The 27,562-nt window shown below is 35.1% G+C and overlaps 1 protein-coding gene across 4 annotated transcripts in view; it reads left to right on the forward strand.

The window, feature by feature from the left end:
• Positions 1-27,562, forward strand: part of CBLB (Cbl proto-oncogene B) — a 217,787-nt gene that overhangs the window by 9,511 nt on the left and 180,714 nt on the right. For all 4 annotated transcript variants that reach the window (XM_030801589.1, XM_030801590.1, XM_030801591.1 and 1 more), the window contains exon 3: positions 5,779-6,029. In XM_030801589.1, coding sequence (XP_030657449.1) covers positions 5,779-6,029 — 251 coding nt within the window. The remainder of the gene's footprint in view (positions 1-5,778; positions 6,030-27,562) is intronic.

A 27,562-nucleotide genomic window follows, 5' to 3' on the forward strand; every position in this document is an offset into this window, starting at 1 on the left:
TAGTAGAAACAGAGTTTCACCGTGTTAGCCAAGATGTTCTCGATCTCCTGACCTCGTGATCTGCTCGCATCGGCCTCCCAAAGTGCTGGGATTACAGGCGTGAGCCACCGCACCTGGCCCAGGGCTTTCTACATTGTTTTTAAGAATGAGGCAGTTCACTTGAGAGTATATTACTTGATTCAGTATAACTGAATGCTCCATGAAGTGAGATGTGCTTTATAATGAAAGTCTTAACAGTATAGGCACAATTCCTTACTGTTGAAATTTTCATTTTATTTGGTAAAAGTTCTTTCCTATGTTTCATAGGCTGGTTTGAACCTTGTTTGCAAGGAATGTACTATGATCTAATACATTTTGATTACCTTTTGGCTGGAAGTTTTAATTAAGGCGCAGTCAGAAAACTCTTTAAATGCAAGATTATTCCAAGAATAAGTAATGACTTGGAAAATTCTTATAGCATTAGTAAATCCTGTTTTTGTATTTGTGCTTTTGCTTTGATATGGTTGAATATATGTATATAAATACATATTTATGTATTGGAATGCATAGCCAATATATTAATAATATATTTTTATTCATGTGAAACAATGCAGACTACATGTACAGAGAGAGTCTCCTTAAATATTTCTAATACGTTTAAGCAAATACAAAACTCAGTTGTATATTGGTGTGGAGACAGTTCCTGATTCTCAAGTCCAGCTATCAGGGTTCTGAACAGTAACCTTAGTTAGGTTCTAGTTCTGTATTTCAGTATTGACACATCAAAAGGACTTGGTCCTGGTGATTTCCAAATTTTTTGAGTCAATGGCTATAGTGGAATTTTCAGCCTAATTCCAGTAGTAAATGTTTTTCCTTTTAGTTCAACAGAAAAGAGCAATATTGCTATTGAACCAATTCTTTTATGCACCAATCGGTGCCCTAAAAAGTTCATCATTTTATAATGTGACTACAGATTTGTTCTTTATCAAAGCTCTTCTGTGTTAGTACCAAGCTTCATTCTAGGAAGCAATTTAGGTATTTCTAGAAGAGTTGTAACCATTTGAATCTGAACTTGACCCTGGTGGTGAGCTTGGTTTTCTCTCTAATATACTGCTTTTTGAAAAGCAATTTTTCTTTCCTGGCTTTTGCAGCTCCTTGCACATAGCAGGTACTCAATAAATATTTATTGAATGGAATTGAATTTGACCTGCTTAGAAGTCATAGTCCTGATGTAGGGTTATTCATTTTTGGCAGAAGCTGTCATAAATCATAGGGTTTAACAGTAATCCAACTGATGAACTGCGCACTCAGTGGCATACAGTAGTTTAGCATTGTATGTTGCACTTTCCCAAGTGCAAATTTAGAAAACAGTTTAGCCTACAGAGCCTTGATGAGCTGACTCTGGCCTATTTCAGATCTCTTGTACTACTCACTCACAGCCTTCCTTCCTATGCTCCGACCTTTTAGAATAACTGCATTTACTCCTCTCTTAACATGCTTGCTCTCTGGTGTCTCTTAAGTCTTAGCACACTTCTTTGCCTAGAATACTCCTTTTGGCAAATTTAAGTATGTATTTCCTGACACTCTTATGTGGAGATGAGTGAGCTGCTGCTTTTCTCCTGTAGCAGTTTGTACTTGCCTCCATCATAGCACTAAATTCTCCTGTAATTCTTTACCTAAGCCACCAGTCTTTCCCACTAGACGGCTGCTTGAGGGCAGGGGTGTGATTTATTCCTTTCTGTGTTCCCTAGAGCCTGAAAATGCCTGCCACATAAATGTTTGTTGAATTAACAAATGGGTCCTGAAGTTTATGTAAATTTGCAAATGAAATAAAATAAAAATGTAAATGAGTTTAGCAGGGATCATTAATTATATGCCTAATTTTAATTAAATTGTGATATAGTTAGAAAGATCAGCCCGAGATTCAGAAGATACAAGCTCTTGTATTGGATTAATGATATTTTAATGGTCCCTTAATCTTTCTAGTTCTTAGTTTTTTTAAATCTGGAAATGAATGGATTGGGTAGAATCTTTACTAAGATCCCTTAGAGCAAGAATTACATTGCTTTTAAGTTAATTATAGAGAACTACGTCTCTTCTGCCAGACTCTTTGCATCTCTTTGAATCAGGAAGTATGTTCTAGTCATCTATAATTTCTTAGCACTAAGCTCAGTACCTGGCATGTAGTAGTTCAAACAATTTCCACCTGATAAAGCAATAAATTCCCACATGGAATTACAGTTTAAAATAAAGCAAATGAGAAAAAAGTTCAGATAAAGAATAGTGAATTAAATATTTGTAAAACGTAAACGTTTCTGTCAAAGAATATTTATGTGGAATGTCTGGAAAAAAATACCTGACAGAAATTTTGTATGTATCAGTTAAAAAGTTATCTAGTAGAGGAAATGAATTTGAAGCTGCCTGGTCCCCAAACTAGAAGAAAATAATGTATCAGTCTGTGACATGTTACACCAAGTTTTATGTTGCTGAAATTAAACTATGCCTGCTGTAGAATGTTGGTGGCAATATTCTTGGTATTTATGTATACTTGTGATAGTATTTTTGGTTTAAATAATTTAAAAACCATATTCTTTTTCAAGCAGGATTTGTTAAATAATTGGCATATTTGGGACTTAATCTTTAGGGCAGAATGAACTCTGATTATACTAATGTATCACATATTATAAAGGGGGTAAAAAAAGCTCTGTCAGCCCTTTTCACTATAGTTTTGTAAAGATTTCCTGTTATTTAGTAAACGAGATGCCATCTTACCTTTCCAAGGACTTTCTTGGAGATAAAAATAATATTATTACTTTTTAACTAAGGCTATATACCTTTGGGTTATTAATTTGAATACTTGATACTTTAGAGTTCAATTGTAAAAATAAAGGAAATAATACAATCAAACTATTTGTGAAAAAAAAAATAGCAGTCAACCAATCCATTGATTTGTTGGTTATATACTCAACAATTCTGCTTTAAGGCATTGTTTACAAAGAGGAAGAATATAAGATCATGCCCTGGGTTAATGTGAAAAATATTATCTTAAATTAGAGGCTGATGGTTGGAAATTTGAACCAGATTTTTCTCCCCATCTACTCCCCTCAAAAAAATCCCTGATCCCCAGTGATTTCTTTTTTTTCTTTCTTTCTTTTTTTTTTTTTTTTTTGAGATGGAGTCTTGCTTTCTTGTCCAGGCTAAGTTCAGTGATGTGATCTCAGCTCACTGCAACCTCTGCCTCCTGGGTTCAAGTGATTCTCCTGCTGCAGCCTCCTGAGTAGCTGGGATTACAGGCACCTGCCACCACACCCAGCTAATTTTTGTATTTTTAGTAGAGACAGGGTTTCACCATGTTGGCCAGGATGGTCTCGAATTCCTGACCTCATGATCTGCCTGCCTCGGCCTCCCAAAGTGGTGGGATTACAGGTGTGAGCCACTGCGCCTGGCCAATTTTTCTAAGAAAGTAAGTGTGATAGTGTGTATAAGAGTACTCTTCAAATTTGTTGGTTCCTTGATTTATTGTGTTTGTTATGCTTGAAGTTATTATAGTTCAATTGTTTATTTGTCCCAGGCACTTTTATGGGTGCCCAGGGGCAGATCCATGTTTTATGCCCCCTGAAACTTATATAATTTGAAAGAATCTTTCTAAATATAAAGAATACGAAAGTACAAACATCAAATTTTGTATGAAAGTGAATTTTTTTGTAGAATGAGAAAAATCCACAAAGCACTATAATTTTTAAAAAGCTGGTATATCTACAAGTGATTAGAGAAATAATCTAGACTAGGTTTTGGCTCTGTACATTTTATACTTTGATTATCTTCCATTACCACATATACTTCCAGTTTTGGGTGCCATGAAACACATTCAAATTGTCAGGTTTGAATTGGATTTCACTGTTCCCATGGTAGGCTAGTCAGCATTGTGGGCACCTCAGGTATTTCTAAAACCATCTTTTAAAAAAAGTTCTATTACAGATTTTAAAAATGTTGTATTTATTTAAGGTGTATAACATGATGCTTTGATATATATACACATAGTGAAATGGTTACTACATCAAATAAATTAACATATCCTTCACCTTCCATAATTTCCTTTTTGTGGTAAGACCATTTAAACTCTGTTCTCTTAGCAAATTTTCAGAATACAGTATTATTAGCTATAGGCCTCATTCTGTACATTAGATCTCCAGTCTTAATTATCCTACATAACTGCAAATTTGTACTCTTTGACCTTCTTCTCTCCATTTCTTCCCATCCCCATCCCTGGGGCCCACCCACTGTTCTACTCTCTGTTTCTTTGTTGCTTAACTCCTTCTTTTAAGATTCTGCATATGAAAATGAGATCATATATTAATAGTATATTCTTTCTTTGCCTGCCTTATTTCAGTTTCATTGGGATTGCTGACAGTAATTAAACCATTTTACAGGAGTGACTGTATGCCTCACATATACCTTCTACTAAACCCAAAGTAAATGTATCTTCAACTCAAATTTCCATTAGCCAGATTCTAAAAATACCCACAGCCACTCCAGTGCCACCCAACAGGAGGCTTTAGCCAATTATGTTTAAGATATTATGCTCTTAGGCCGGGTATGGTGGCTCACACCTGTAATCCCAGCACTTTAGGAGGCCGAGGTGGGTGGATCACGAGGTCAGGACTTCGAGACCAGCCTGACAAAGATGGTGAAATCCTGTCTGTACTAAAAATATAAAAATTAGCCAGGTGTGGTGGCAGGCACCTGTAATCCCAGCTACTTGGGAGGCTGAGGCAGGAGAATCACTTGAACTTGGGCGGCAGAGGTTGCAGTGAGCTGAGATCGTGTCACTACACTCCAGCTGGGGTGACAGAATGAGGCTCCGTCTTAAAAAAACAATAAAATAAAATAAGATATACTCTTGACAATTTTACAAAAAAAAAATATAACAAGGGCCTTAGAAGAGAGCCATGTATCTTTATGATCTTTATGTGAACATTTAACCTTTTGTAAGAGTGCTGTCCCATTACACTACATAATGCTATTGTGCAATTCTCAATGATTTCATTTGAAAGTTATTTATGTGAAGAGTTCATTATGCCCTTTCTGGAGGGATAAGAATGTGGTGGACTAACTTACTCTTGGCTAAATCACATGAACATGTAGAAGTGAATACATTAGTTGGATTACTACCTTCTCTGGCCGGCAGAAGGTACTTTCAGTTCTGCAGGCAGCCCCTGAACGCCCCAGTGGTTGGGCGGCACCTGTGATGGGATGACTGAACCGTTATATGCCACATGTTTATAGGCGTGGTAGACAGTATGGGGAGGTGGAAAAGACTGGTTCTGACCTGACACACATTTACTACTTAATACAAATTGCACCTCTTTTATTCTCCCTGGGGTTCAGGAACAGTACACCAAAACACTAATTAACAAACTATGAGACAGCAACAGCTGGGAATTCAATGTGGAAAAATAGCATATAAATGTGAGACATTGGTTGTCAACAGAAAAGGCCCATTTCCTCATTTTTATTAAAAAAACAAAGACTAAGCTATGCACAAGGAGGTATCTTAGAATTAAACTTTAGAGGTTCAAAGTAAGGATATGATATAGAAAAGATTGAATGGTAGGAGAACAGAATAGGATTTATTTATATTATGACAAACGTGACTATTTGTCAGTTAATAAATTGAAGGTAGTAAGTTAAGATCATAATTTATATTATGGAAAAATGAAGAAATAGGACATGGTTCTATAACTTTTTAATTTTTCTGTGAAATATTATGATTTATTTTATTCTTATCTTTGTTTTTAGGTAAGACTGTGCCAAAATCCCAAACTTCAGTTGAAAAATAGCCCACCATATATACTTGATATTTTGCCTGATACATATCAGCATTTACGACTTATATTGAGTAAATACGATGACAACCAGAAACTTGCCCAACTCAGTGAGAATGAGTACTTTAAAATCTACATTGATAGCCTTATGAAAAAGTCAAAACGGGCAATAAGACTCTTTAAAGAAGGCAAGGAGAGAATGTATGAAGAACAGTCACAGGACAGGTAAGAAGAATATTTCAGATGTTTTGGTGTAAAGGTCATTTATGTTGCTTTTTGCTTAATAGTTAACCTAAACGTCACCATGTAATTGTTTTGGGGTAAATGTGAGTCACTTTGTATATAGTCATGTGGTACTTAACGATGGGGATACTTTACAAGAAATGCATTTTTAGACAATTTCATTGTTGTGTGGACATGTTAGAGTATATATATTAATATACTATTAATATATGATCTCATACTTACACAGAGCTAGATGGTATTACCTACCGCACACCTAGGCTGTATGATGTAGCCTATTGCTCCTAGGCTGCAAATCTATACCGTATGTTACTTTACTGAATATTGTGGGCAGTTGTAACACAATGGTAAGTATGTGTATATCTAAATATACCTAAACATAGAAAAGGTATGGTAAAAATACTGTATACAGGCTCATGCCTGTAATCCCAGCACTTTGGGAGGCTGAGGCGGGCGGATCACTTGAGGTTGGGAGTTCGAAACCAGCCTGACCAACATGGAGAAACCCTGTCTTTACTAAAAATACAAAATTAGCCAAGTGTGGTGGCACACACCTGTAATCTCAGCTACTCGGGAGGCTGAGGCAGGAGAATCGCTTGAACCCAGGAGGTGGAGGTTGCGGTGAGCTGAGATCGTGCCATTGCACTCCAGCCTGGACAACAAGAGCGAAACTGTCTCAAAAAATACTGTATAAAAGATAAAAATGGATAACTTGTAATAACCTGTGTACCATGCATGGAGCTTGCCAGACTGGAAGTTGCTCTGAAAGTGAGTGAGTGAACGGTGAGTGAATGTGAAGGCCTAGGACTGTTACTGTACACTACTGCAGACTTCAGAAACATTGTACACTTAGGCTACACTAAATTTATAAAAAAAATTTCTTTTCCAATATGAACAGCCTACTGTCACATTTAAACTTTATAAACTTTTAATTTTTTTTTAACTTTTTGACTCTGGTATTAACAATTAGCTTAACAAAAATATTTTCTTTCTACGTTATTCTATAAGCTTTAAAAATAAGTTAAAAAATTAAGTTTTTAAAAAAATTTTATAAACTTTTTTGTTAAAAACTAAGTAAAAACTTTGTAAAAACACACATTAGCCTAGGCCTGCACAGTGTCAGGATCATCAATATTATTGTCTTCCACCTCCACATCTTATTCCACTGGAAGGTCACACAATATGTAACTTTTTCAGATTGGCTTCTTTCACCTAACAATTTGCATTTTAGCATGGAACAATAACATGCATGAGCTCTCATCTGTGATAATAGTGCCTTCAGGAATACCTCCTGAAGGGCCTGCCAGAGGCCGTTTTACTGTTAGCTATTTTTTAATAAGTAGAAGGAATACCCTATAAAATAATGTTAAAAAGTTTGTAGTATAGTAAATACATCAACTAGTAATATAGTCACTTATTATAACATCATTATCAAGTATTATGCGTTATGCATAATTATATGTGCTATGCTTTTATGTGACTGGTGGCACAGTAGATTTGTTTACACCAGCATCACCACAAACATGTAATATGTTGCACTATGACCTTGTGATGACTGTGACATCACTAGGGGATAGGAATTTTTCAGTTCCATTATAATCTTATGAAAGCACTAACATAAATGAAGTCTGTCATTGACTGAAATGTCATTACGGGGTTCATGACTGTATTTGCTTTTAACATTAATAGCTTTATGTGAATTTACTTACGATAGTAGCTAGTTCATGAGACAGTATTCTCAAGGTTTTAATAGACTTTATTTTCAGAGTCATTTTAGGTTTACAGGAAAATTGTTCAGAAATTACAGTTCCCATAAATCTCCTCCGCCCAAGCAGTTTCTCCTATTCACATCTTGCATTGGCGTGGTGTGTTATAGTTGATAAACTATTGTTGATACATTATTATTAACTAAAGCCTAGAGTTTACATTAGGGTCCACTTTTTGTGTTGTGCTGTTCTATGCTCCATAAATGCATAATGTAATGTATCTACCATTACAGTGTTATGTAGAATTGTTTCACTGCCCTAAAAATGCCCTGTGATCTACTTACTGTCTCACTTCCCCCCCGCCAAACCCATGGCAACTGCTGATCTTTTTACTGTCTGTGCAGTTTTGCCTTCTCCACAGTGTTACATAGTTGGACTCACACAATATGTAACTTTTTCAGATGGGCTTCTTTCACCTAACAATTTGCATTTTAGGTTCCTCCATGTCTTTTCATAACTTGGTAGCTCATTTCTTTATGCCACTGAATAATACTCCATTGTGTGGTTGTACCACAGTTTGGTTTTTCACTCACACCTTGAAGTACATCTCGGTTGCTTCCGTTTTTTGGGTAATCATGTATAAAGTTGCAATAAATATTTATATGTAGGTATTCATGTGGATTTAGGCTTTTAACTCATTTGGGTAAAATGCCTAGCAAGATTGCTAGATTTTCAGGGTATGCGTAAGTTTGGAAAGCACATAAGAAACTTTAAAGAAAGTTTGTAAGAAACTCCTTGACTGGTTCCAAAGTGGCTCTACCCTTTTTCATTCCCACCAGCAACGAATGACAGTTCTCGGTGCTCCACATCCACACCAGAATTTGGTATTGGAGACAAGTGTTTTAAAGACATAGTTTGATTGAATCTGCGGATGTGGTAGATGTGGGTGGGAGATGTAACTTCCATCTGTGTATTTTGACTTAAGTGAGAAACTGAACTGGGCTGGCAAAGACTGAATTGACATCAACCAAATCCTAATTTTATAGCCAGGATTCTTCATTTAGAGATCCTCATTCAAGTTTATTGTTTGGCCATTTTAATGTTAAATTTCAGGATCTATCTTAAACAAAATAAAGAAAATGATAGACTTTTCCATTTCTGGGCTATTTTAAATATATATGGAATATTCGTGATAGTGATAGTTTATTTAGATTTCCAAATTTGAAAACCAATATTAATGAAAATATGTAATGTCTTAACATGTTAGTTAAATTTTAGTATGAGACTCTTAATATCTCTGTATTTAGTTTTCTGACATATAGGAAAACCTTTAAGAAACCTCTAATATTTCTTTCAGGTCAGAAAAACTAGCCTCATAGGGTTGTAAAATAGAAAATTCAGTTTTGGTGGTATGTGGACTCTAAATTTTCTATGAATACTGGCCAAATACCCATAACAAGTAAAACCATCAAATTCAAACATAAAAAACCCTCTTCCAGATGTAAAATGTCATAAATAATTATATATTTATAATTTATAATTTTCTCTCTCAATTAGAGATGAACCCAAACATACTCATAGACGTCTAACCAATTATGTAACCTTGGGTTCATCACTTAATATTCTTGGGCCACAGTTTATTCATCTTGAGGGTGGTGAATCTTCCAGTTGCCTTTTAGCATTAATTAATGCTTTAAAATTCTCCAGGAATAACAAGAGGAGTTTGAGTTGCCACAATGTAACAGAAGTAAGGTAGAGAAATATTATAGTGATTGTTTATTCTTGTACGCTTTTCAAGAACTGCTAACATCTTGGGAAGCCAGATATTTATGTTAAATTTTTATTTTTCACATTGTATTTCTGCCATTGACCTAATAAAACTAAGTTCTTTACAAATGTCTTTATAATTCTTTCTTGAAATTTAGTAGTTTTGAAATTCTTCCTGATCCAGCCAAGTCATCCATTAAATTTTACTCTTTAGGGCATCAGTAGTTTGACAAGGTATATAACTTCTTTGACTAGGAATTTGAGTGGATACAGTGTTTTAATTGGATGTAATCATATATGATGTGGTAAACTTGTATCCCCCTTTTACATCTTCTGTGGAAACTTGAAACATTTTCCAACTCAGTAGATGTTTTATAATTTCCATTTGATAATCTTGATAGTTTTGCTTATGTGGAAACATTTCATGGGAGACATTTAAGTTTTGATTGATAACGTATAGATTCCCATAGATTTTGATAGCTTTCATAATGCTGACTGTTCACAATGAGGTCACTCATTCTGTGTATTCTTGCCTGCATTTTAAGTGTCCAGGAGAATTTTGTTCACTGTCCTAAATGCAACCCTAAGACAAAATTTATTAGTTTCTATGCTGATATAGCATATCCTTAATTGGATATTACTGTCATCTTTGTTCTGTTTACTGACAGTGTTCTGTGGCCAGCTGTGTTTATGCAGAATTTACATTTGATAAATGTTTCATAATAATTCATAATAATGTACCATTCTTGGTACACCATAACAGGCGCATAAACTTTCGAACTGTGTTTCTTTTTCTAGTAATATATTTGGACACATTCACTTCTAGGTTCCCTTAGGATTCCAAATGCAAACTGAGTCTAAAATGTGCCATTGCACACGGAGCTCTGAGGCATTTTGCTCTACAGAACATAGAAGAGTCTTCTTAGCGTGTTTTCATTTACAGAGTGGCCTCATTGTGAATAGTCAGCATTATGAGATCTATCATCTATGAAAATCTATACATTACCAATCAGAACTTAAAAGTCTCCCACGAAATGTTTCTACATAAGCAAAACAATCAAAGGTAGTTAGGCAACAAAGTATACAATTTAGTAGAATGACTCCACCTAATAGGTATGACAACGCTGGTTACCGGGAATATTATAAATTCACTAAAGAATTGTTTCTTTGATTCTGTAAGTAGCTCACTAGGGACATTACTATAATTGAGCTAAAAATGAAGGACGGTAATAGTAGAAACAGTAATTTGGAGTTAATTGACTTAATCAGTATTACCTCATGTGGTTCTGCCCGCTTTATTGAAGAAATTGTGCTGGATGAGTACATGAATCAAAATGCATATTTTAATGTTCCTGCACCTCTGTTGTGTCAACAATAAATGTGGAATTGTTATAAATTTAAGGGGAGATGCGAAAAAATTTAGGTATCAATTCTGAACTGATTGCTTTTTAAAATTTTAGTTGATCGTTAATGATGAATGAGTAGCCCGAATTTTAAAGCAATTTTATATAAATGTAATAAATAGAAAAATAAGTAAATGGCATTCAATACATTTCCTAGTTACTTAGGTCCTGTGTAGAAGGAGAGAGGTAGAAATTATAGTCACATAATTGTATATGCTACTGAAATAGATATTTAGGGCACAGTGAAAGTCTTTTGCCTTGAGAGTAGATAATGATTTCTAGTGGAGAAAAGGCATGAGCAGGCTGCATGCCTCCCCTGACTGATACAGTAAACCTTCATCTTTTATATCATTTTTCCCAAATTGTTGTTGCTGCTGGTGTTCTTTTGTTTTGTTCTTTTTCTTTCTTTCTTTTTTCCCGCAAACAGTTCAACATCACACTGAGTTGGTGCTCCTCCAACTGGGTGTCTAAACCATTCTGAGCTGACATTTCTGGGAAGAGTAATTTGGTGATTTCTGGGAAGCATAAAGCTTGCATGTGTATGTGTGTATATGTGTGGAGAGAGGGTAAAGAACATGTGGAGAAGTCTGTAGTTTGAAGCACAGAGAAAAGGAGAAACTTTAAGTATTACATTACTTAAAGTTTTAGTAGCACAAGTAAAAATGGATGTGAAGGTTGTCATTGCTAACAAATGTATGATTGATAGGAGGTACTTCTATGATTTGACTGGCAGTTTCGTCAGTTAACCATTTTAATAGTAAAATTTATTTTATCTGAAAAGTATGTATTAATCAGCTGCTCTGTAAGGTCTGGTGTTGGCCACTGTGTTTTTTAAAACACTGAGAAATGATGGCTGAAGGATACTGAGATTTTCCCTATTTTTGAACTGCTTGAGTGAGCCAGGGTGCTACAACCCATTTTCCTTTCCTGCACACTGCTAGACAACCACTGAAAAAAAAAGTCAACTGAGGTGGAAAAAATAGCTCTGCCTTTGATAGACTGTGAAGAAAATAAAGATTAACAAAAGCTCTGGCCAGAGAGGAAAACATAGATGTTGCCTTAACATTAACATTAATGTTATTTCAGAGCCCTTGAATCATGCCTTAATAACCAGTGTTGTAGAAAAAATAAATGACAAAATGGGGTGTGTGTGTGTGTGTGTGTGTGTGTGTGTGGTGGAGGGTTACATGTTTTGTAGTTAAAAAAAGTATTCGACATAGAAAAATCAGCTCTAGAAGAAGCTAGCCTTTATTTAAAAGGCTTCAGGAGCATCAGGCAGAAATATTTTTCTCCATTGACCATTTGGCTAAACAAAGAATAATTTGTAATCTGCTCCATTAATAAAGTGCCTTTCCCCTTAAAGGAGTAGAGATCACTAGGCTTGCTGTTTCTAATTGTGTTGGTTATTTACAACATAGTGTACCAAAAAACATTTTGCAACTGGTACGTTGAAGATACGTGGTTAGAAGTTGAATCAAAAACAACAGCAGCAACAACAATAACAAGAGCAACAACAAAACAAAAGCTGCAAACAAACCTACTTTATTTCCTTATATTACTGTATGACATCATTGCTTTGAGTAAAGAATAAAGTAGTATTAATTTAAATGCTTAAACTTATATTTATACAAATGTTGATAGCATGGTCATTGAAATAGTTCTGCAAGTCCTCATAGGTTTTCAGTTCACCATATGAAGAGATTGATCTGTATGTGTAATTTTTGCTTTAAGTGGTAGTTTTAATAATTACTGGACCTCACAGTTTAATGGGGATATTTATAATGCTACATCAGTTACCACATTTTCTCATAGTCAGCTCTGTATATTGTGAGAAGAAAATGAAAAAAGTGCTGTTTAACTAAGTACAGGAATGTGGAGCCAGGAAATCTCATGCTCTGATGCCATTTCTGCTCCCAGTGTTTTTTGTAACTTTGGTTGGCTTCCTGACTCCAATTTACATTTTTTCAGTTGTTAAATTATTTTCTGGATATTCATAACATTTTCACCTTAGACATTTCTGTATCACAAATGAAAATTAAGTTGTTTCAGACTAAATGCTACTGTTGCTACCTCAGTGTTAATTTTTCAAATTTAGTAGTAGTTTCTAGTGAAAATATTGTTTTTGTTATTATAATAATTATTTGCAATAGAATTAATCTTAAGGTTTGTCTTTTATAAATAAATTATACTATATTAGATATCTTTCTATGAAATATGTAATGATACATGAAAGGGAATGGCTTATATTCATCATTAAAATAATTTTACATTTAAAAAATTGACCTAGTTTTTCTGTTTCTCCTTTTTTTGTTTACTAATGGTGAAAGTTGCAATTATTTTGAATTTGATGAGGACAAAGGACAAATTGCAAGTAGAATATATTTCTAAATAAATCAAAATAGGCAACTAACTTCTTTTGAACACAAGTATTTTGATATAAACATATACATTTACTCATTTTTTCTATGTTTGTTTGCATTCAAGGCATTTTTTCCTTTTAAATGGGAAACTAGAGTAATGAAAATATGAATTTTTGATACTTCAAAATAATAATTTTTAACTTGGATTCAGAAGACAAATAGTAATCAATCTCTTATGTAGAAGTATGTCTGCCAGATAGGAAGTAGAATTTGCTTTAGAAAGCTTGAAAAATCTTCTGAGATTGATTTATTGTAAATGAATAAAAAGTTTATCTTGATGAGAATGTTTTTATGCGTATTTCAAGCATCTGAGTTATGTGAATAGACTTTTCTAAAGTTTGGAAATGAAGGGGCTCATTTTTTTAACACACCATGAAAGTAAAGGCCACAAGAAAGTTATTTAGACAAATGTTTTCAGATTTAAACAAAGGGAGTCTGTTAGGGGAGGCAGGTGAGAGCTTGCAGAATCTTTGACTGTTAAGGACTTCATGGCCCTATGTATTTGTCTGACTGCACCCCTGCTGCTTAGCTAGCTAGATACAATGTAATTTTCTTGTTGATTTTTCAGTGAAAAGTGAAAGTTTTTTTGTTTTTTTTTTTTTTTTTTTAATAGCAGTTTCCTCTCTAGGGTATATTTTACAAAATACAAAAGAAAACGAAATTATTCAGATGTAATTAAAATGAATTCTACCATTAGCTTTTAAATTTTAATAAAATGTTTACTTGTAATACATTTATTTGCTATTTATTTCATTTATTTAGTTGTTTTTGTTTTCTAAGCCCCATGTTAATACCGTTCAGCCCCCAACTCCTGGTTTCTTAGTAACTAAAACTTATTTGAAGTATTTTAATTTCTTCTAAATCAGATTATATATTATACACGTATGATAGTTGGATATTAAAATTGGGGACTTTTTTCCCCCACAGATGAGCATTTGTTAAATGTTTATATATTCCTGAGAATGATACCAATTATTATATATATTAAGCAAACTCACAAGACTCAAGTGAACTTGGCTTTGCAGTGGAATACCTTTTATGTTTTTCAGTCTTAGGTAGCTTATTAAAATGGATGTTTTCCTTTCAGTAAATATCTGGTGACATTAAAATTTGATAATTAAAATCCAGAAGCACTCAAGAAAGAATGCCTGCTTTTAGTTTCATAATAACAGTACTCCCACAAAGAAAGTTGATGAATGATATCTTTCAAGTGGCAGAGTTGTTATTTAGTTAGAGAAAGCTCCTTTGGCAGTTTCTTACAAAACTAAATTAAAGTTTGTTTATAAAACAGACAAGCTACAGTGATAATCCTATAGCCTCAAGAGTGCTTGGAAATCTAGCCCAGGAAGAGTGTTGTTTTTCAGTGATTTAACAAAGAAGTGGAGTTTCCAAGAATCCAAACAGATTAGCATTCAGTGCTAATTGGGTAGGGTGTAAAATAGTATTCATGTCTGATTGTTTTGATGTGAAGTACTTCATAACCATTCCGTTTTCTAAATCTTTTAAAAATATTAATCTTTTGTCTCTTCCGATTTATCGTTTGAGCATGAGTTTTTGTTTGAGCATACATGTATACATCAATGGTTCATAGATGTGCTGTAAACAGCAAGACACACATGAGATCATTACAAAAAGTGCCCTTTAGAGATTAAAATAATAAAGAGAGATTGAGGCTGTGTTGTTCAGTGGAAACGTTGAAGAACAAATTAAACTGAAAGATAATTTAGATGTTCTATTGAAATGTATTACTTTGAACATCTGATCATGTGATTATAATATACCACTTTCACATATAATCACAAATGTGTGACTGTATTTGTTTCTTTGGGCTGCCGTAACAAAGTACCACATACTGGGTGGCTTAAATGAGAGAAATGTATTCTCTCACATTTCTGGAGGCAAGAAATCTGAAATCAGGGTGTCAGCCAGCAGGGCCTTGCCCCCTCAGAACCCTCTAGAATAGGTAATTTCTTTGTCTGTCTCAGTTTCTGGTAGCTCCAGGCATTCCTTAGCTTATGGCAGCATAAGTCTGTTCTCTGCTCTGTCATCACACAGTGTTCTCTGTGTATGTACGTCTGTGTCTAAATTTCCCTCTTATGAAAACACCAGTGATTTTGGATCAGGGCCTGCCCTTGTGAACTCATCTTGACTTCATTACAGCTGCAAAGACGCTATTTTGAAACAAGGTCATATTGACAGGTAGGATTGAGGTTAGAATTTAAACATATCATTTTAGGGGACACCATTCAATCCCTAACGGTGACCAAATATGGCAGTGTACATTTATACTAAGGAGGGGAAGAAAGTTGAAACTTATTAGAACATGTCATGGAAGTTTGAAAAACTTGGATTAATAGAATATAATAGCAAACAAAATTACTTATAATTATTTTTTGTAAAGGTCTGTAGCTGAAATAAGTTTTTTTCAGGTGTGTAATGCATGGTTAATTTATTTATGCATTACTTTTTATAAATATATTGGAAAACATGGCATATTCTACATTTCCCAATAATACATTTTTATATTTATTGATATAATTGAATTTGTAAGTACCTTTTTATAACATTCTTACTGATTTTAATGTATAAAGTGTCATCTCTCTTTAGAAATTATTAATAATACAAATATGTACATTTATTTACATTTATAATATTAATAGCCCTGGTTATTTCTTAATAATCTCTGTTTTCTTTAGTTTTGTGATAATCTCTGGAGGATTAATTAGAATAGTTAATTATAACTTATTAAATCTGTTTATAAAGTTTTCTCTATTGCACATAGAAAAGAAATAATTGGGAAGTGTTTTCCACGTTGGTGGCAAAGAGAAGGCAACACCACATTCACTTTGTCTTTAGTATTAAAATATGAAGTATTAAACATGATTTCAATTCAAATTTTAGGAAATCAATTTGAGGATTTTAGTTTAAACAAGAATAAATGATTGTTTCCGAAAGTGGCATGTTGAATGGTTTAAACCATGGGTCAGCAAACTGTGCAGAGCCAGATAGTAAATATTTTAGACTTTGCCAGATGGTCTCTGGCAATTAGTCAGCGTTGCCTCTGTACTAGGAAAGGGGACATAGACAGTCTGTAAATTAATTGACATGGCCGTATTTTGATAAAAATCTATTTACAAAAATGAGCCGGACCAAATTTGACCATTGGGTGGTCCTTAGCCAACCCTTGGCTTGAAGTACCAATCTAATTTTTGGAGAGTAAAATTTTAAAACTATTTTATCAACACCAATCCATCATATAAGTTGCATTATATATAAGTTTCATCAACACAGACTGAGTATATAAGTTGGCTAAAAGTAACAATACCCATCTAACAATACAATACTGTCAGAGACCCAGGCTCTTTCTGGCTTATTGTAATTCCTTTCCTTAGCATGTTGGGTTTTATCTTCATTCTGTTCCCTTCACAGTTGTAGAATTCCTTCTGCAGCTTTATTTTTTAAGGACACAATGCAGGAAAGGGGAAGGGCGGCTCCACACGTGCCTGTCTTCTTATCTTGGATTGAAAAGCTGTCCCAGTACCTTTCCACCCACTTGCTTCTCTAGCAGATTCTCTTCGGTATTATTTAAGCCACTGGGTCACTCCAGGTTACAAAGGTAGCAGTATATTGAAACTTTGAAATTTCAGCCTCCATGGTAAAGAAGGGCAAGGGAGAAAGGGTGTTTGTTTAGTCAGTCTAAATTGCCAGAAGAGATAGCCAGATATCCACAGATACTCTTTATTTAAACATGGTATAACTTGGCTTTAAGGCATATTTCTTTAAAAATATATTGTGAAGAACTGTGAAGAGCCTGAAGCTACTTTGCCATACTTTCAGTGCTAGCAGAAGACAGGAGAATATTTGGTCAGGGACAATGAACCGTTTGTTAGTCACAGAGGGACAGCATTAGGCGAGGGGTCATCACTTGTGCCAGGTCACCAACCCTCAGTTTCTATAGGGCAGTATAAAGGGCAGGAGACACTTGCATGTGCAGTGGCTGGCATTACAGACAAATCCCAAGCTCAAGGACCCTGAATTTTTATAATGGACAGTAAACCTGCCTGACTCTTGCCCTGGAAGGAGACATTATCTTTATTGAACTGGACCGTAAACCTCTTTTTTTTTTTTTTCCAGAGGAAAACACTGTCCCTATTATCTAAGGCTGTTTGCTACACAAATGTTCCTTAAAGGATAATTTGAAAGGCTGTCAGTATCTGGTTGCAAGACATGAAAAAATGTGAGAGACCTATAGATACTTCTCCCCAAAATATTTATGTTCTGTTCTTTCTTGGAAACCATAAGGTATCTCATGTTCTCAGTTGTGAATGCTACTTAAGAGTAAGGATATTGATTCTATTTTGGATTATTGGTAAGCTTAAAATCTTGGGTTCTGGGCCAGGCGTGGTGGCTTACCCCTGTAATCCCAGCACTTTGGGAGGCTGAGGCGGGCAGATCACGAGGTCAGGAGATTGAGACTATCCTGGCTAACATGGTGAAACCCCGTCTCTACTAAAAATACAAAAAAATTAGCTGGGCGTGGTGGCGGGTGCCAGTAGTTCCAGCTACTCGGGAGGCTGAGGCAGGAGAATGGCGTGAACCTGGGAGGTGGAGCTTGCAGTGAGCCGAGATCATACCACTGCACTCCAGCCTGGGCAATACAGCAAGACTCTGTCTCAAAAAAAAAAAAAAAAAAAAAAAAAAAAAACTTGGGTTCTGCCATTTTAATATATATAATAAACTATGTATTTGATATATCTAATATGTATATCAGACGTCTCACATATATATGAAATAATGTGATCTCCAGAACAACTGTGGAAACTTTGTGGTGTAAACATTTTTTATTCCTTTTTTTTTTTTGAAATGAAGTCTTGTTCTGTTGCCCAGGCTGGAGTGCAGTGGCATGGTCTCGGCTCACTGCAACCTCCGCCTCCCAGGTTCAAGCGATTCTCCTGCCTCAGCTTCCGAAGTAGCTGGGACTACACATGCACGTCACCATGCAGAGCTAATTTTTTTTGTTTTTTATAGAGATAGGGTTTCACCATGTTGGCCAGACTGGTCTCAAACTCCTGACCTTAGGTGATCTGCCCACCTCGGCCTCCCAAAGTGCTGGGCTTACAGGCATGAGCCACCGTGCTCGGCCTACATTTTCTATTCTTGTTTGCATACTAGAAAAAAAAAACTTTAACAATTAAAGAAAGAACAGTTTTACAAAGACTGTTTCATTTCAAGCTCATTATCCTTTAAAAGAGAAGACGATTCTATTTTCTTCTTTTTTTTTTCTTGAGTAATACGTCATTCACTTTTCAACTTTGACTACTGTAACTTTAGTTTTAGACCCAAATAATTGGTTTGAGTAGGTAAGGAAGGTTGAAGTTATGTGATATAAGAATGATAGTATTTATCTTTGTTATCAGTGTCTAAACCTCAGAGATGAGCACCAGGTAGTCCAATTCCATTTTCCTGTGTGGAGAAGCTAAATAGATTGGAGGTTACATGACTTGACACGCTGGGATGTGCATATGATATTCATGTGTGATATATTTCTAAATGAAGTCTCATTACCAGTTGGCATGTCTGAGCCTGCAGCTGTTGGCATATGAAGGGTATCAGAATTGTAATGCCTTTTTCAACTTTGTTTCAGGAGGACTCATTTGAACAATTAGCACATTTTATGGTTGTGAAAATGAACTGTTGTTTTTTCTCTTCATTAAACCAGAATTAATATTGTATGTCATCTGGTCAGTTGATGCAACTTTTTTTTTTTTTCTAACACAATGCTTGTATTCATTAAATTCAGAAAGACTATTTAAAGCTTTATTTTTTGAGCGTACCTTTTTCTGTAAATATCTCTTCCTTTCTCACTGTTTGTATATATACATGTGTGAAATATTGCTTGTAACTTTTTAAGCATTTAATTTGTCTTGATGGGCACAGATTTTTAAAGAGGAAGTAAGAAAGATTACCTAGTTTTTTCTGAACTATATTAATGATAAAGCATCTCAGCTCATTTTACAGATGCTGAAAACCCTTCACGTTTTGTTCTGAAGGTTTTTGTAGGGCATATTGATTTTCTATGATTGTAACAATATGTGGAGCTGTCAATTTTATTCTTTTTCCAGAGATTTCAGAAAATTTTAATTTAAGATGTCCATACTGGTCAGCTGGATCTCATTTATCTGATTAAAATAGGTTTGCATGGATAAAGTCCAAAAGGAAATTCTCCTTACCAAATTTTGTGTGAATTTTTTCCTCTTTAATACTAATTTTAGTTTGTTCTCATTACAATTGCATATGTAAAAAATATTTTTTGATAAAGCAACTGAAACTTTGAAGTTGATAATTTATCACAATACTTTTTTCCCCATTATATCAACACTTGGCAAACTACAGACTGTGAGCCTAATCCAGGTTGTATTTCCTTCTGTGAGTAAATTTTCAATGGCAGAGCCATGCTCATTTATTTACTTACTGTCTGTGGCTACACTGGCAGAGGTAAGTAGTTCCATAGAGACTATCTGGCCTGCAGAGCTGAAAACTTTTACTCTCTGGGCCTTTAACATTACTGATAGCATTTTCATAACAGTCTTAAAAACTTGGCATTTTTAAACTTAAATACTTTTTTCTTTTTGCTGTTTTCTTCTCTACCCTATCTCTGCCAACAGTTCTTTGTGAATTACCATTGTGATTTCTAAAGGCAAAAAAATGGTAGGTAGTCAATGACTAACATTTCCTATCTTGTCTCAATATTCTGATGTATATAATCATTTTAAAACATAATAAATTTAGGCCTTTTTTGTTTTTGTTTTTAACACAAGATATGCCACTAATGTCTGACAAGCATTTAATCTAGTGGCTTTCCTGCATTTTCCATGGATCAGATGCATTCTAATCCTCTGAAATGATTATTAAGTACAGATTCCCAGCCTTTATATAATGCCTGCTAAATTTACCAGTTGGGATCTGCACACAGATATTGGTAAATAGTGCCCTAGCAGTTTCTGACATTCTGTCTGCTTTCAGAATCTACATGAGTCAAATTATCTTTTATGTATAATCTTATCAAGGACTATTGAGGTGCACAGGTGGGGATAGAATCCTAGATGTGTTCAGAACTCTTTTCATTTTACTAAGCTTCCTTTATACTACCAGAGGAATCCACTTCCAGTCATGAGTCACTTAGAAGAGGGGGCCAGGCGTGGTGGCTCATGCCTGTAATCCCAGCACTTTGCGAGGTCAGGAGATCAAGACCATCCTGGCCAACATAGTGAAACCCCGTCTCTACTAAAAATGCAAAAATTAGCTGGGTGTGGTGGCATGCGCCTGTAATCCCAGCTACTCAGGAGGCTGAGGCGGGAGAATGGCTTGAACCTGGTAGGTAGAGATTGCCGTGAGCCAAGTTCGCACTACTACACTGCAGCCTGGCGACAGGGGAAAAAAAAAAAAGGATACATTTCTGTAAGGTTTTTAAAGGAGTTTTGTTGGAAAAGATGGATTGCAATTCTCTTTTTATGTTTTTCTGAGATTAGCCTAATCACTATCCTTAGAATTTACCTTTGCTTGCCAGCCTTTTATCCTGCCCCTTTTTCTTCACTTTTCTTTTTCTGGTTTATGCAGATATTCTTTCTTATTACTGGCATAGCTAACACTCCCACTCTATCCCCATGACCATCCTGGCTCTGATTTTCTAATCGTCCTAGCTAAAATGTGTCTTTTCCTTCTGACCATAGCATTTATCAAGGCCTTTCATGTGGCAGTTAATGATACATTGTCAAATATTGTTATCTTTTTAAAATGGTGTTAGGAGCCTGGGTAACAGAGACCCCATTTCTACAAAAAAATAGCTAGGTGCATTGGCACATGCTTGTGTTCCCAGCTACTCCGGAGGCTGAAATGGGTGAGATTGCTTGAGCCAAGGAGGTTGAGGCTACTGTGAGCTGAGGTCATGGCACTGCACTCCAGCCTGGGTGACACAGTGAGAACCTGTCTCAGAAAAAACAAGAAAAAAAAAGGCAATAGGCCATGTCTTTTCTGTATCTCCCATGGTATCCAGAACAGTACTTTATACTTGGCTAACACTCACAATAATATATGGTTATTTCTTTAGAATTACTATAGGACGATTTGAAAATCCTGATATATTCCTAGAATATGAGCTGCTGGGGCCTGGAGGGAGGCAAAAGAGACATGTTACATTGGAAAGTGTTGAAGTGTCTGAAGGCTTGTTTTTAGAATTTGTAGGTACACTCTGAATGTCAGCTTCTTCACATTTGGGAATGAGTGCTGGCGATTTTAGAAGAAAAGAAAATGCTTATAAGGATAGTAATATCATTATTATTTATATTTTAATTATAAATATTATATTTCAGAGCAACTCTTAACTGTATGTATTCTGAAAATAGCTTTACTGTAATAAAACGTTCTTGAACAAAGTTCATGAAATTACTACAGTTTACAAGTACTTCTTTAATGGAGTGTCCTTGTAGCTACTTAGTACCTGTAAGATAAATTCCTAAAAAATTCACATTATTCTGCCTACTCTCACAAACTACTCAAAGCAATGAGCGTATTTCACAGCTTTCTTATTGACTTATTAGTTCTGTATCTGAGCTCCAATGAGTGTTTTCACTTCCTCTTATTCTTATATTAACATTTCTTCAAAGACTGTTTTTGTTTCTGTGATGTGTTGTACTTATGACCCTGAATACACAGGACTTTTTGGCAACTGGGGAATCCTCCAAAAATGTATGCTTTCGACATGAATAGTCCAGTTTCATTTGGTATGTATTATTGACAGAAGTGCTTCATCCTCTTTATAGCTCGCTGTGCGGCAGATGGTTGTTACATTATTCAGGACTCTTGAGGGAGTGCATTAATACACGTGCACAATTTTTTTTAAGTCTTATTGTGGGAATTGTCTTGTGTCCTTGTTGATGGAATTCCTTAATACAGATAAAGATTTCCAAACTTGAAAACTAGTTTTTAAATTTTAGCTAAGGCTATTTTGTATTTATGTATTGCTTAACTGCTATCTCTTTTTCTTTCCTTTTAAAGTAAAGGTCGGACGGTTGGATCTGATATTCTTTCTATAAATGATTTTTCTTTTTTTTTTTTTTTTGGTCTTGTTTTGATGTGAGCATATCAGCCTTGAGGGACATCTGAGATATTTTGAATATGTAGGCAGGGCTTTTAAAGAAAGGAATTACTATTTTCTTACATCCACTATGCAGACTCAGACTTGACAGGAAAACAGAGGCATGTGTGTTCTCACTGTGTATTATCATTGCGCCCCCTCACATAGCTGTTAGGGTTTGTCAGCAGTTTGTTTTGACTCACTAGACCAAAGGTGGGCGTGGTTTTGTGTGTTTTTGTAAGTTAACTAGTGTGGGATGTCAGTAATCTCAGCTTTACCATTTTAGTTGGCCATGATCCTTTCATGTAAGAAACAGTCACATTTGCCCTATTTCTCAGGCCATACTGTGGTTCTGAAACTTGCCCGTAAATATTTGTGAAATCATTTTTCTTTTCTTCTAACTCTGGAGGTCAAAACCCATCCCTAAGATATACTCCTGTTTCATGTTGCATCTACGGGGTGCTCATAGTATGTCCCCAGACTAATTTGGGAACCTCCTTGAATTACTTTTTAAAATTTATCTGGATAGTTCTTACACAATTAAATTTAATTTTTATTTATTATAGCAAGATAGGGGACACTCCCAAATCCACACTTCATTTCCTGGGAGATCATGTTAGACACAGATAACTATGCTAAATTATTTTGATCCAGATAAGCGTGTTGGAAAGAGAGGATGGGGCTGCTGGACTTCATTGAGAGGGTCTTTTGGTTTCAGAAACTATTAGTGAAGGAAAGGTGTACTAGACAGAGCTGTCGTAACCTTGTTACTATTTCTTAAGAGAAGTGGTACCTCTGAGAGTTTTGTAACATGGTGGTCTTCCCACATCTTTATCAAGACATTAATTAAGGTTGTGAAGTAAAGCTTTAGAGGTGAGACACAAAAGGCAAGCAGTGTTTACCTCTAATCACTTAAGGTAATCTTTATATTGGAAGATCAGTGTAGATGTATTGTGTCCCAGATAACATTCCATTATGTAACTATTCTTTATTTACTTCCTCTGCTGTATGTGTGGCATCATTCCAGCAGCAAGTTTAATCCTTCTTTGTATGCATTTATTGTAAACTGTCATTTATGTGGGATTAAAATAACTGGAAAGCCTAAATAACTGGAATTCTTGTAGCATGTTCGGTACTTGACATTTAAAAGAGAGACAGATGGCAAATAAACAAGGTGAGAGTAGGACTTTATTTGCTGTACTACAATCTCAAACTCCTGTCAAGAATTTTAATTAGATGTTATTTTAGGAAGCTTTCAATTTACTGCAGGTCATTGAAGCTTAGAAAGAAGCAGAATGTACACCAAGTATTTTAATATGTTAGCAATCCACTGCATTTAGTTAATCTGGAGCTAGTAGGTTGTATTTTTAAGAGTGTAAACATTTTACTGGGTTTCAGTGTGACTTAGAGTAAAATAATTTTTCTGTTTAATTTTAAATCATACTATTTTAAATTTCTAAGTTGGGCTTCAGAATCAAGTTGGTTGAGTTAAAGATTTAAATATTTCTCTGATGTCTTCCCCTCTCCTTCCTACTAAACTGGTGTTCATTTTTCTTTATGGTGATCATTTCTAATTTCCCACAGCTTCCCTGGACATTTCCTTCACTGTGAGATAGTAGTTTTACACATCATTCAACATCCAGTTGTTCAGTTTTCACGAAAAGATTTCTGAGAAATCTGACTTCAAAGTTACTCTCTTCAAACTGAAGCTCATTTTTAGAACTATTCATGATATAGGAAAATACATTCATAACTGAAAGCTTTTTTTGGGTTATTCTTTGTAACATTACATGCCGCTTTTCACCAGTGGAAAGAATCCTCAAGAACCTGGAAAAAGCAATTCCTTTTTGAGGTTAAAATGAAGATAAGGAGCCTTGAAAAATGGCTGGTGCTAATAGTTCATGGAGGTTAATAAGTGATATGTGAAAGGCAGACTGTCCTGTAGTTGCAAAATGTTACATACATAGTTTGTACACCTCGTCAGCTTTGGGATAACATGAAGTCATAGTTTAATTGGTAAACAAGAAAAGCTTCTGATAAAGTGTCCCATGGATGATCTTTTCCTTTGAGACTGCAGCATTTCTAGGGTATCTTGTGATACAGCAAGGTAAAAGCAGGGCAGATCTTCCCTATGATAAATCTGTGCTCTTGTCAGAGTTTAACCTAGTCCTTCATATTTTGTTTCTGAAGACTTGAGTTCATTTTTATGTATAGTGGGGAAGATTTTGTTTTTGATTTTGACTTCTGTCATGCTTGCTTGCTTGCTTGCTTGCTTACTTGCTTGCTTTCTTTTTCTTTTCTTTTTTGAGATGGAGTTTTGCTCTGTCACTCAGGCTGGAGTGCAGTGGCGCAATCTCGGCTCACTGCAAGCTCCGCCTCCCGGGTTCACGCCAATCTCCTGCCTCAGCCTCCTGAGTAACTGGGACTACAGGCGCCCGCCGCCGCACCTGGCTAATTTTTTGTATTTTTAGTAGAGACAGGGTTTCACCGTGTTAGCCAGGATGGTCTCGATCTCCTGACCTCGTGATCCTCCCACGTCGGCCTCCCAAAGTGCTGGGATTACAGGCATGAGCCACCGCGTCTGGCCCTATTTCTTTATTTAAAATTGACAAATACATTTATGGTTGTACGACATGATGTTTCTGTATATGTATACATTGTGGAATGGCTAAATCAAGCTAATTAACATAGCCATTACTTCCCATACTTTTTTTTTTTAATCGGTGAGAACATTTAAAATATACCCTCTTAGCAATTTTCAATATACAGTACATTGTTGTTAACCTCTTGAACTTATGTTCCTGTCTAACTGAAATTTTGTATCCTTTGACCAATAGCTCTTCATCCACTGCCTCAACTGCCCACCCCTACCCCAGGAAATTGTGATTGATATATTTTTTAAGGATGTTGAATTAATTGTTTTTTTGCAGTTAAAAAATATATTAATAGTAAAATGGGCTAGGTAGAGGTTTTTTCAAAGGGCAAGTTAATTCTGGACCTCACAACCTTAAGATCTGGAAAAATAGTTACTCTCAAATTTTTTTTTTAAACAAAAGGTTTTACTTAATTATCAGGTTCTAATTCCCTTAGGATACTGGTCGTCAGTGATTGTTTAAATGTCTCAGAGGAAACTGTTATATAAAGTTTGGAATTTTCATTTTAAAATTTGTGTTGTTCCAAGATTTCAAAACAGATCTAATCTAAATTATTATTGATGTTGAATGATATAAAAGTATATTTAATTTTAGAAATTTCCATTAATAATAAAATTATTCAAATTATAAGGAAAATACCCAAGAATGTGAGTTCTTTTCAAACCAGAATTAAACTCATTTATATTTATAATGCCCCTAAGTACTGAAAATAAATACTAACAGCATTTCTTATTCAGAAAACAAAACTGGTTGCAAGCAGCAAGAGAAAATATCTTGCTGAGTGTCGCTTTGAAAGCCAAATGAGTTGTAAAAAAAAGTAAAAGTTCCTAGTTTTTATTCTTACAATAAAGTTTCTAATTTTGTCTTTAGTTTTAACTGATCCTAGAAATTAATAAGCCTGTCTGTCTCAGAGAGAGGTATTTGTTCTGCCTTCACTATTCTGCCTGAAGCAGGATTCTGGAATGTTCTTCAGAGTCATGCAGAATGGGTTGTAATTATTTGCTGCAGAATGAGTTGCAATATTTGGTAGTCTTCAAATTCATTCTCATTATTCAAGATTATATGATCAAAATGAATGGAAACTTCAATGGCTATAACCTAGAGAAGTAATAAGACAAAAAGCATTATTTACTCATATGAAGGGTTTATCATTCATATTTCTTCATCAGCTACCTTTCTAGCTTCATCTCACGACACTCTCCCTCAGGTCTTCCTTCTTTATCCACTCACATCATTTTTCAGTTTTTCAGGCCTTTAGGACCTCCACATCTGAGGCTTCATGTGCCTGATTTTTTTCCAACTACCTAACACATCCTTCGTATCATAACTTAAATGTCATTTCCTCAGAGAGGCCTTCCCTGACTGATCTCATGGTATTCTGCTATGTTCCCTGACTGATCTCATGGTATTCTGCTATGTTCTTTCCAGTACGTGTCACAGTTTCTGTTTCTTCGTTTTCTTCACCACTTTCACCACAGTGCCTACTTCATTTCCAACACGGTGTAGGTACTCAATACAGATTGAAGGAATGAAGGATAGATAATGCACTCATCTTGAGCTACATCCTATTTAGTGAGCACCATAAAACTTGGCAGGCATCATTAGACCTTTATATGGACAAGAGCTGTTGATGGTTTGTTTTTGTTTTGTTCAGTTTTGTTTTCTTTCTGGAGATGGAAGAAATTTAATAGTGATAAAGCCAGAGAAACTTAAGCTGGACCTGTCAATCTGGTATGGTCGAGAGGTATTTATTTTAATCAGCTGTGGATTGTATTTTCATGTGACATTTTAAAAAGGATGAAAAGGGTCTTACAGCCACATGCATCATTCTTTTGCCTGCTGATCCATAATTAGAACCAGCATCTAGAATCTGTTTTTGCATAGAACTGAAGTATCAGAGTTACAAGTAAAACCACTTTCCACAGTTATTTGTTGTACATTAACTGCTGAAGATTAACATATTTAAAAGTTTTACTGAGAAGCACATAATTGGAACCTGATGTTTGTTATTTATCCTGATTCATGTTATATTTTCTTCTTAATGGACATTAAAATTTCAAAATTGCTATAACAAAGGTGCTATTGGGGTAGTTTCTTAGTTGTATATGGGTTGTATATTGTATATGGGAATCTTTTTATGGTACTCATGTCTTTTCATCAAAGAGATGAGTAGTATTTGGGCATTACCTTATACCTTCTTTAAATAATTTTCATCCATTGCTTTAATAGTTACATTATGCCAGCTTTATTTTTATAATTAAAATTTTTTTTTTTATTGCCTGTTGTATCAACGTGAAACTACTTTGACTAGCATTTTGGCCGCAACCTTCTTTTCTTAACTATTCAGTATCCCTCTGTGTATTTTTATTTGGTTCCCTTAATTGGAAATAATTTAAAACACATAATGTATTACTTTCTTGCTTACTCTTGAA

Source organism: Nomascus leucogenys, chromosome 21 (assembly GCF_006542625.1).
Source record: "Nomascus leucogenys isolate Asia chromosome 21, Asia_NLE_v1, whole genome shotgun sequence".
NCBI lineage: Eukaryota > Metazoa > Chordata > Mammalia > Primates > Hylobatidae > Nomascus > Nomascus leucogenys.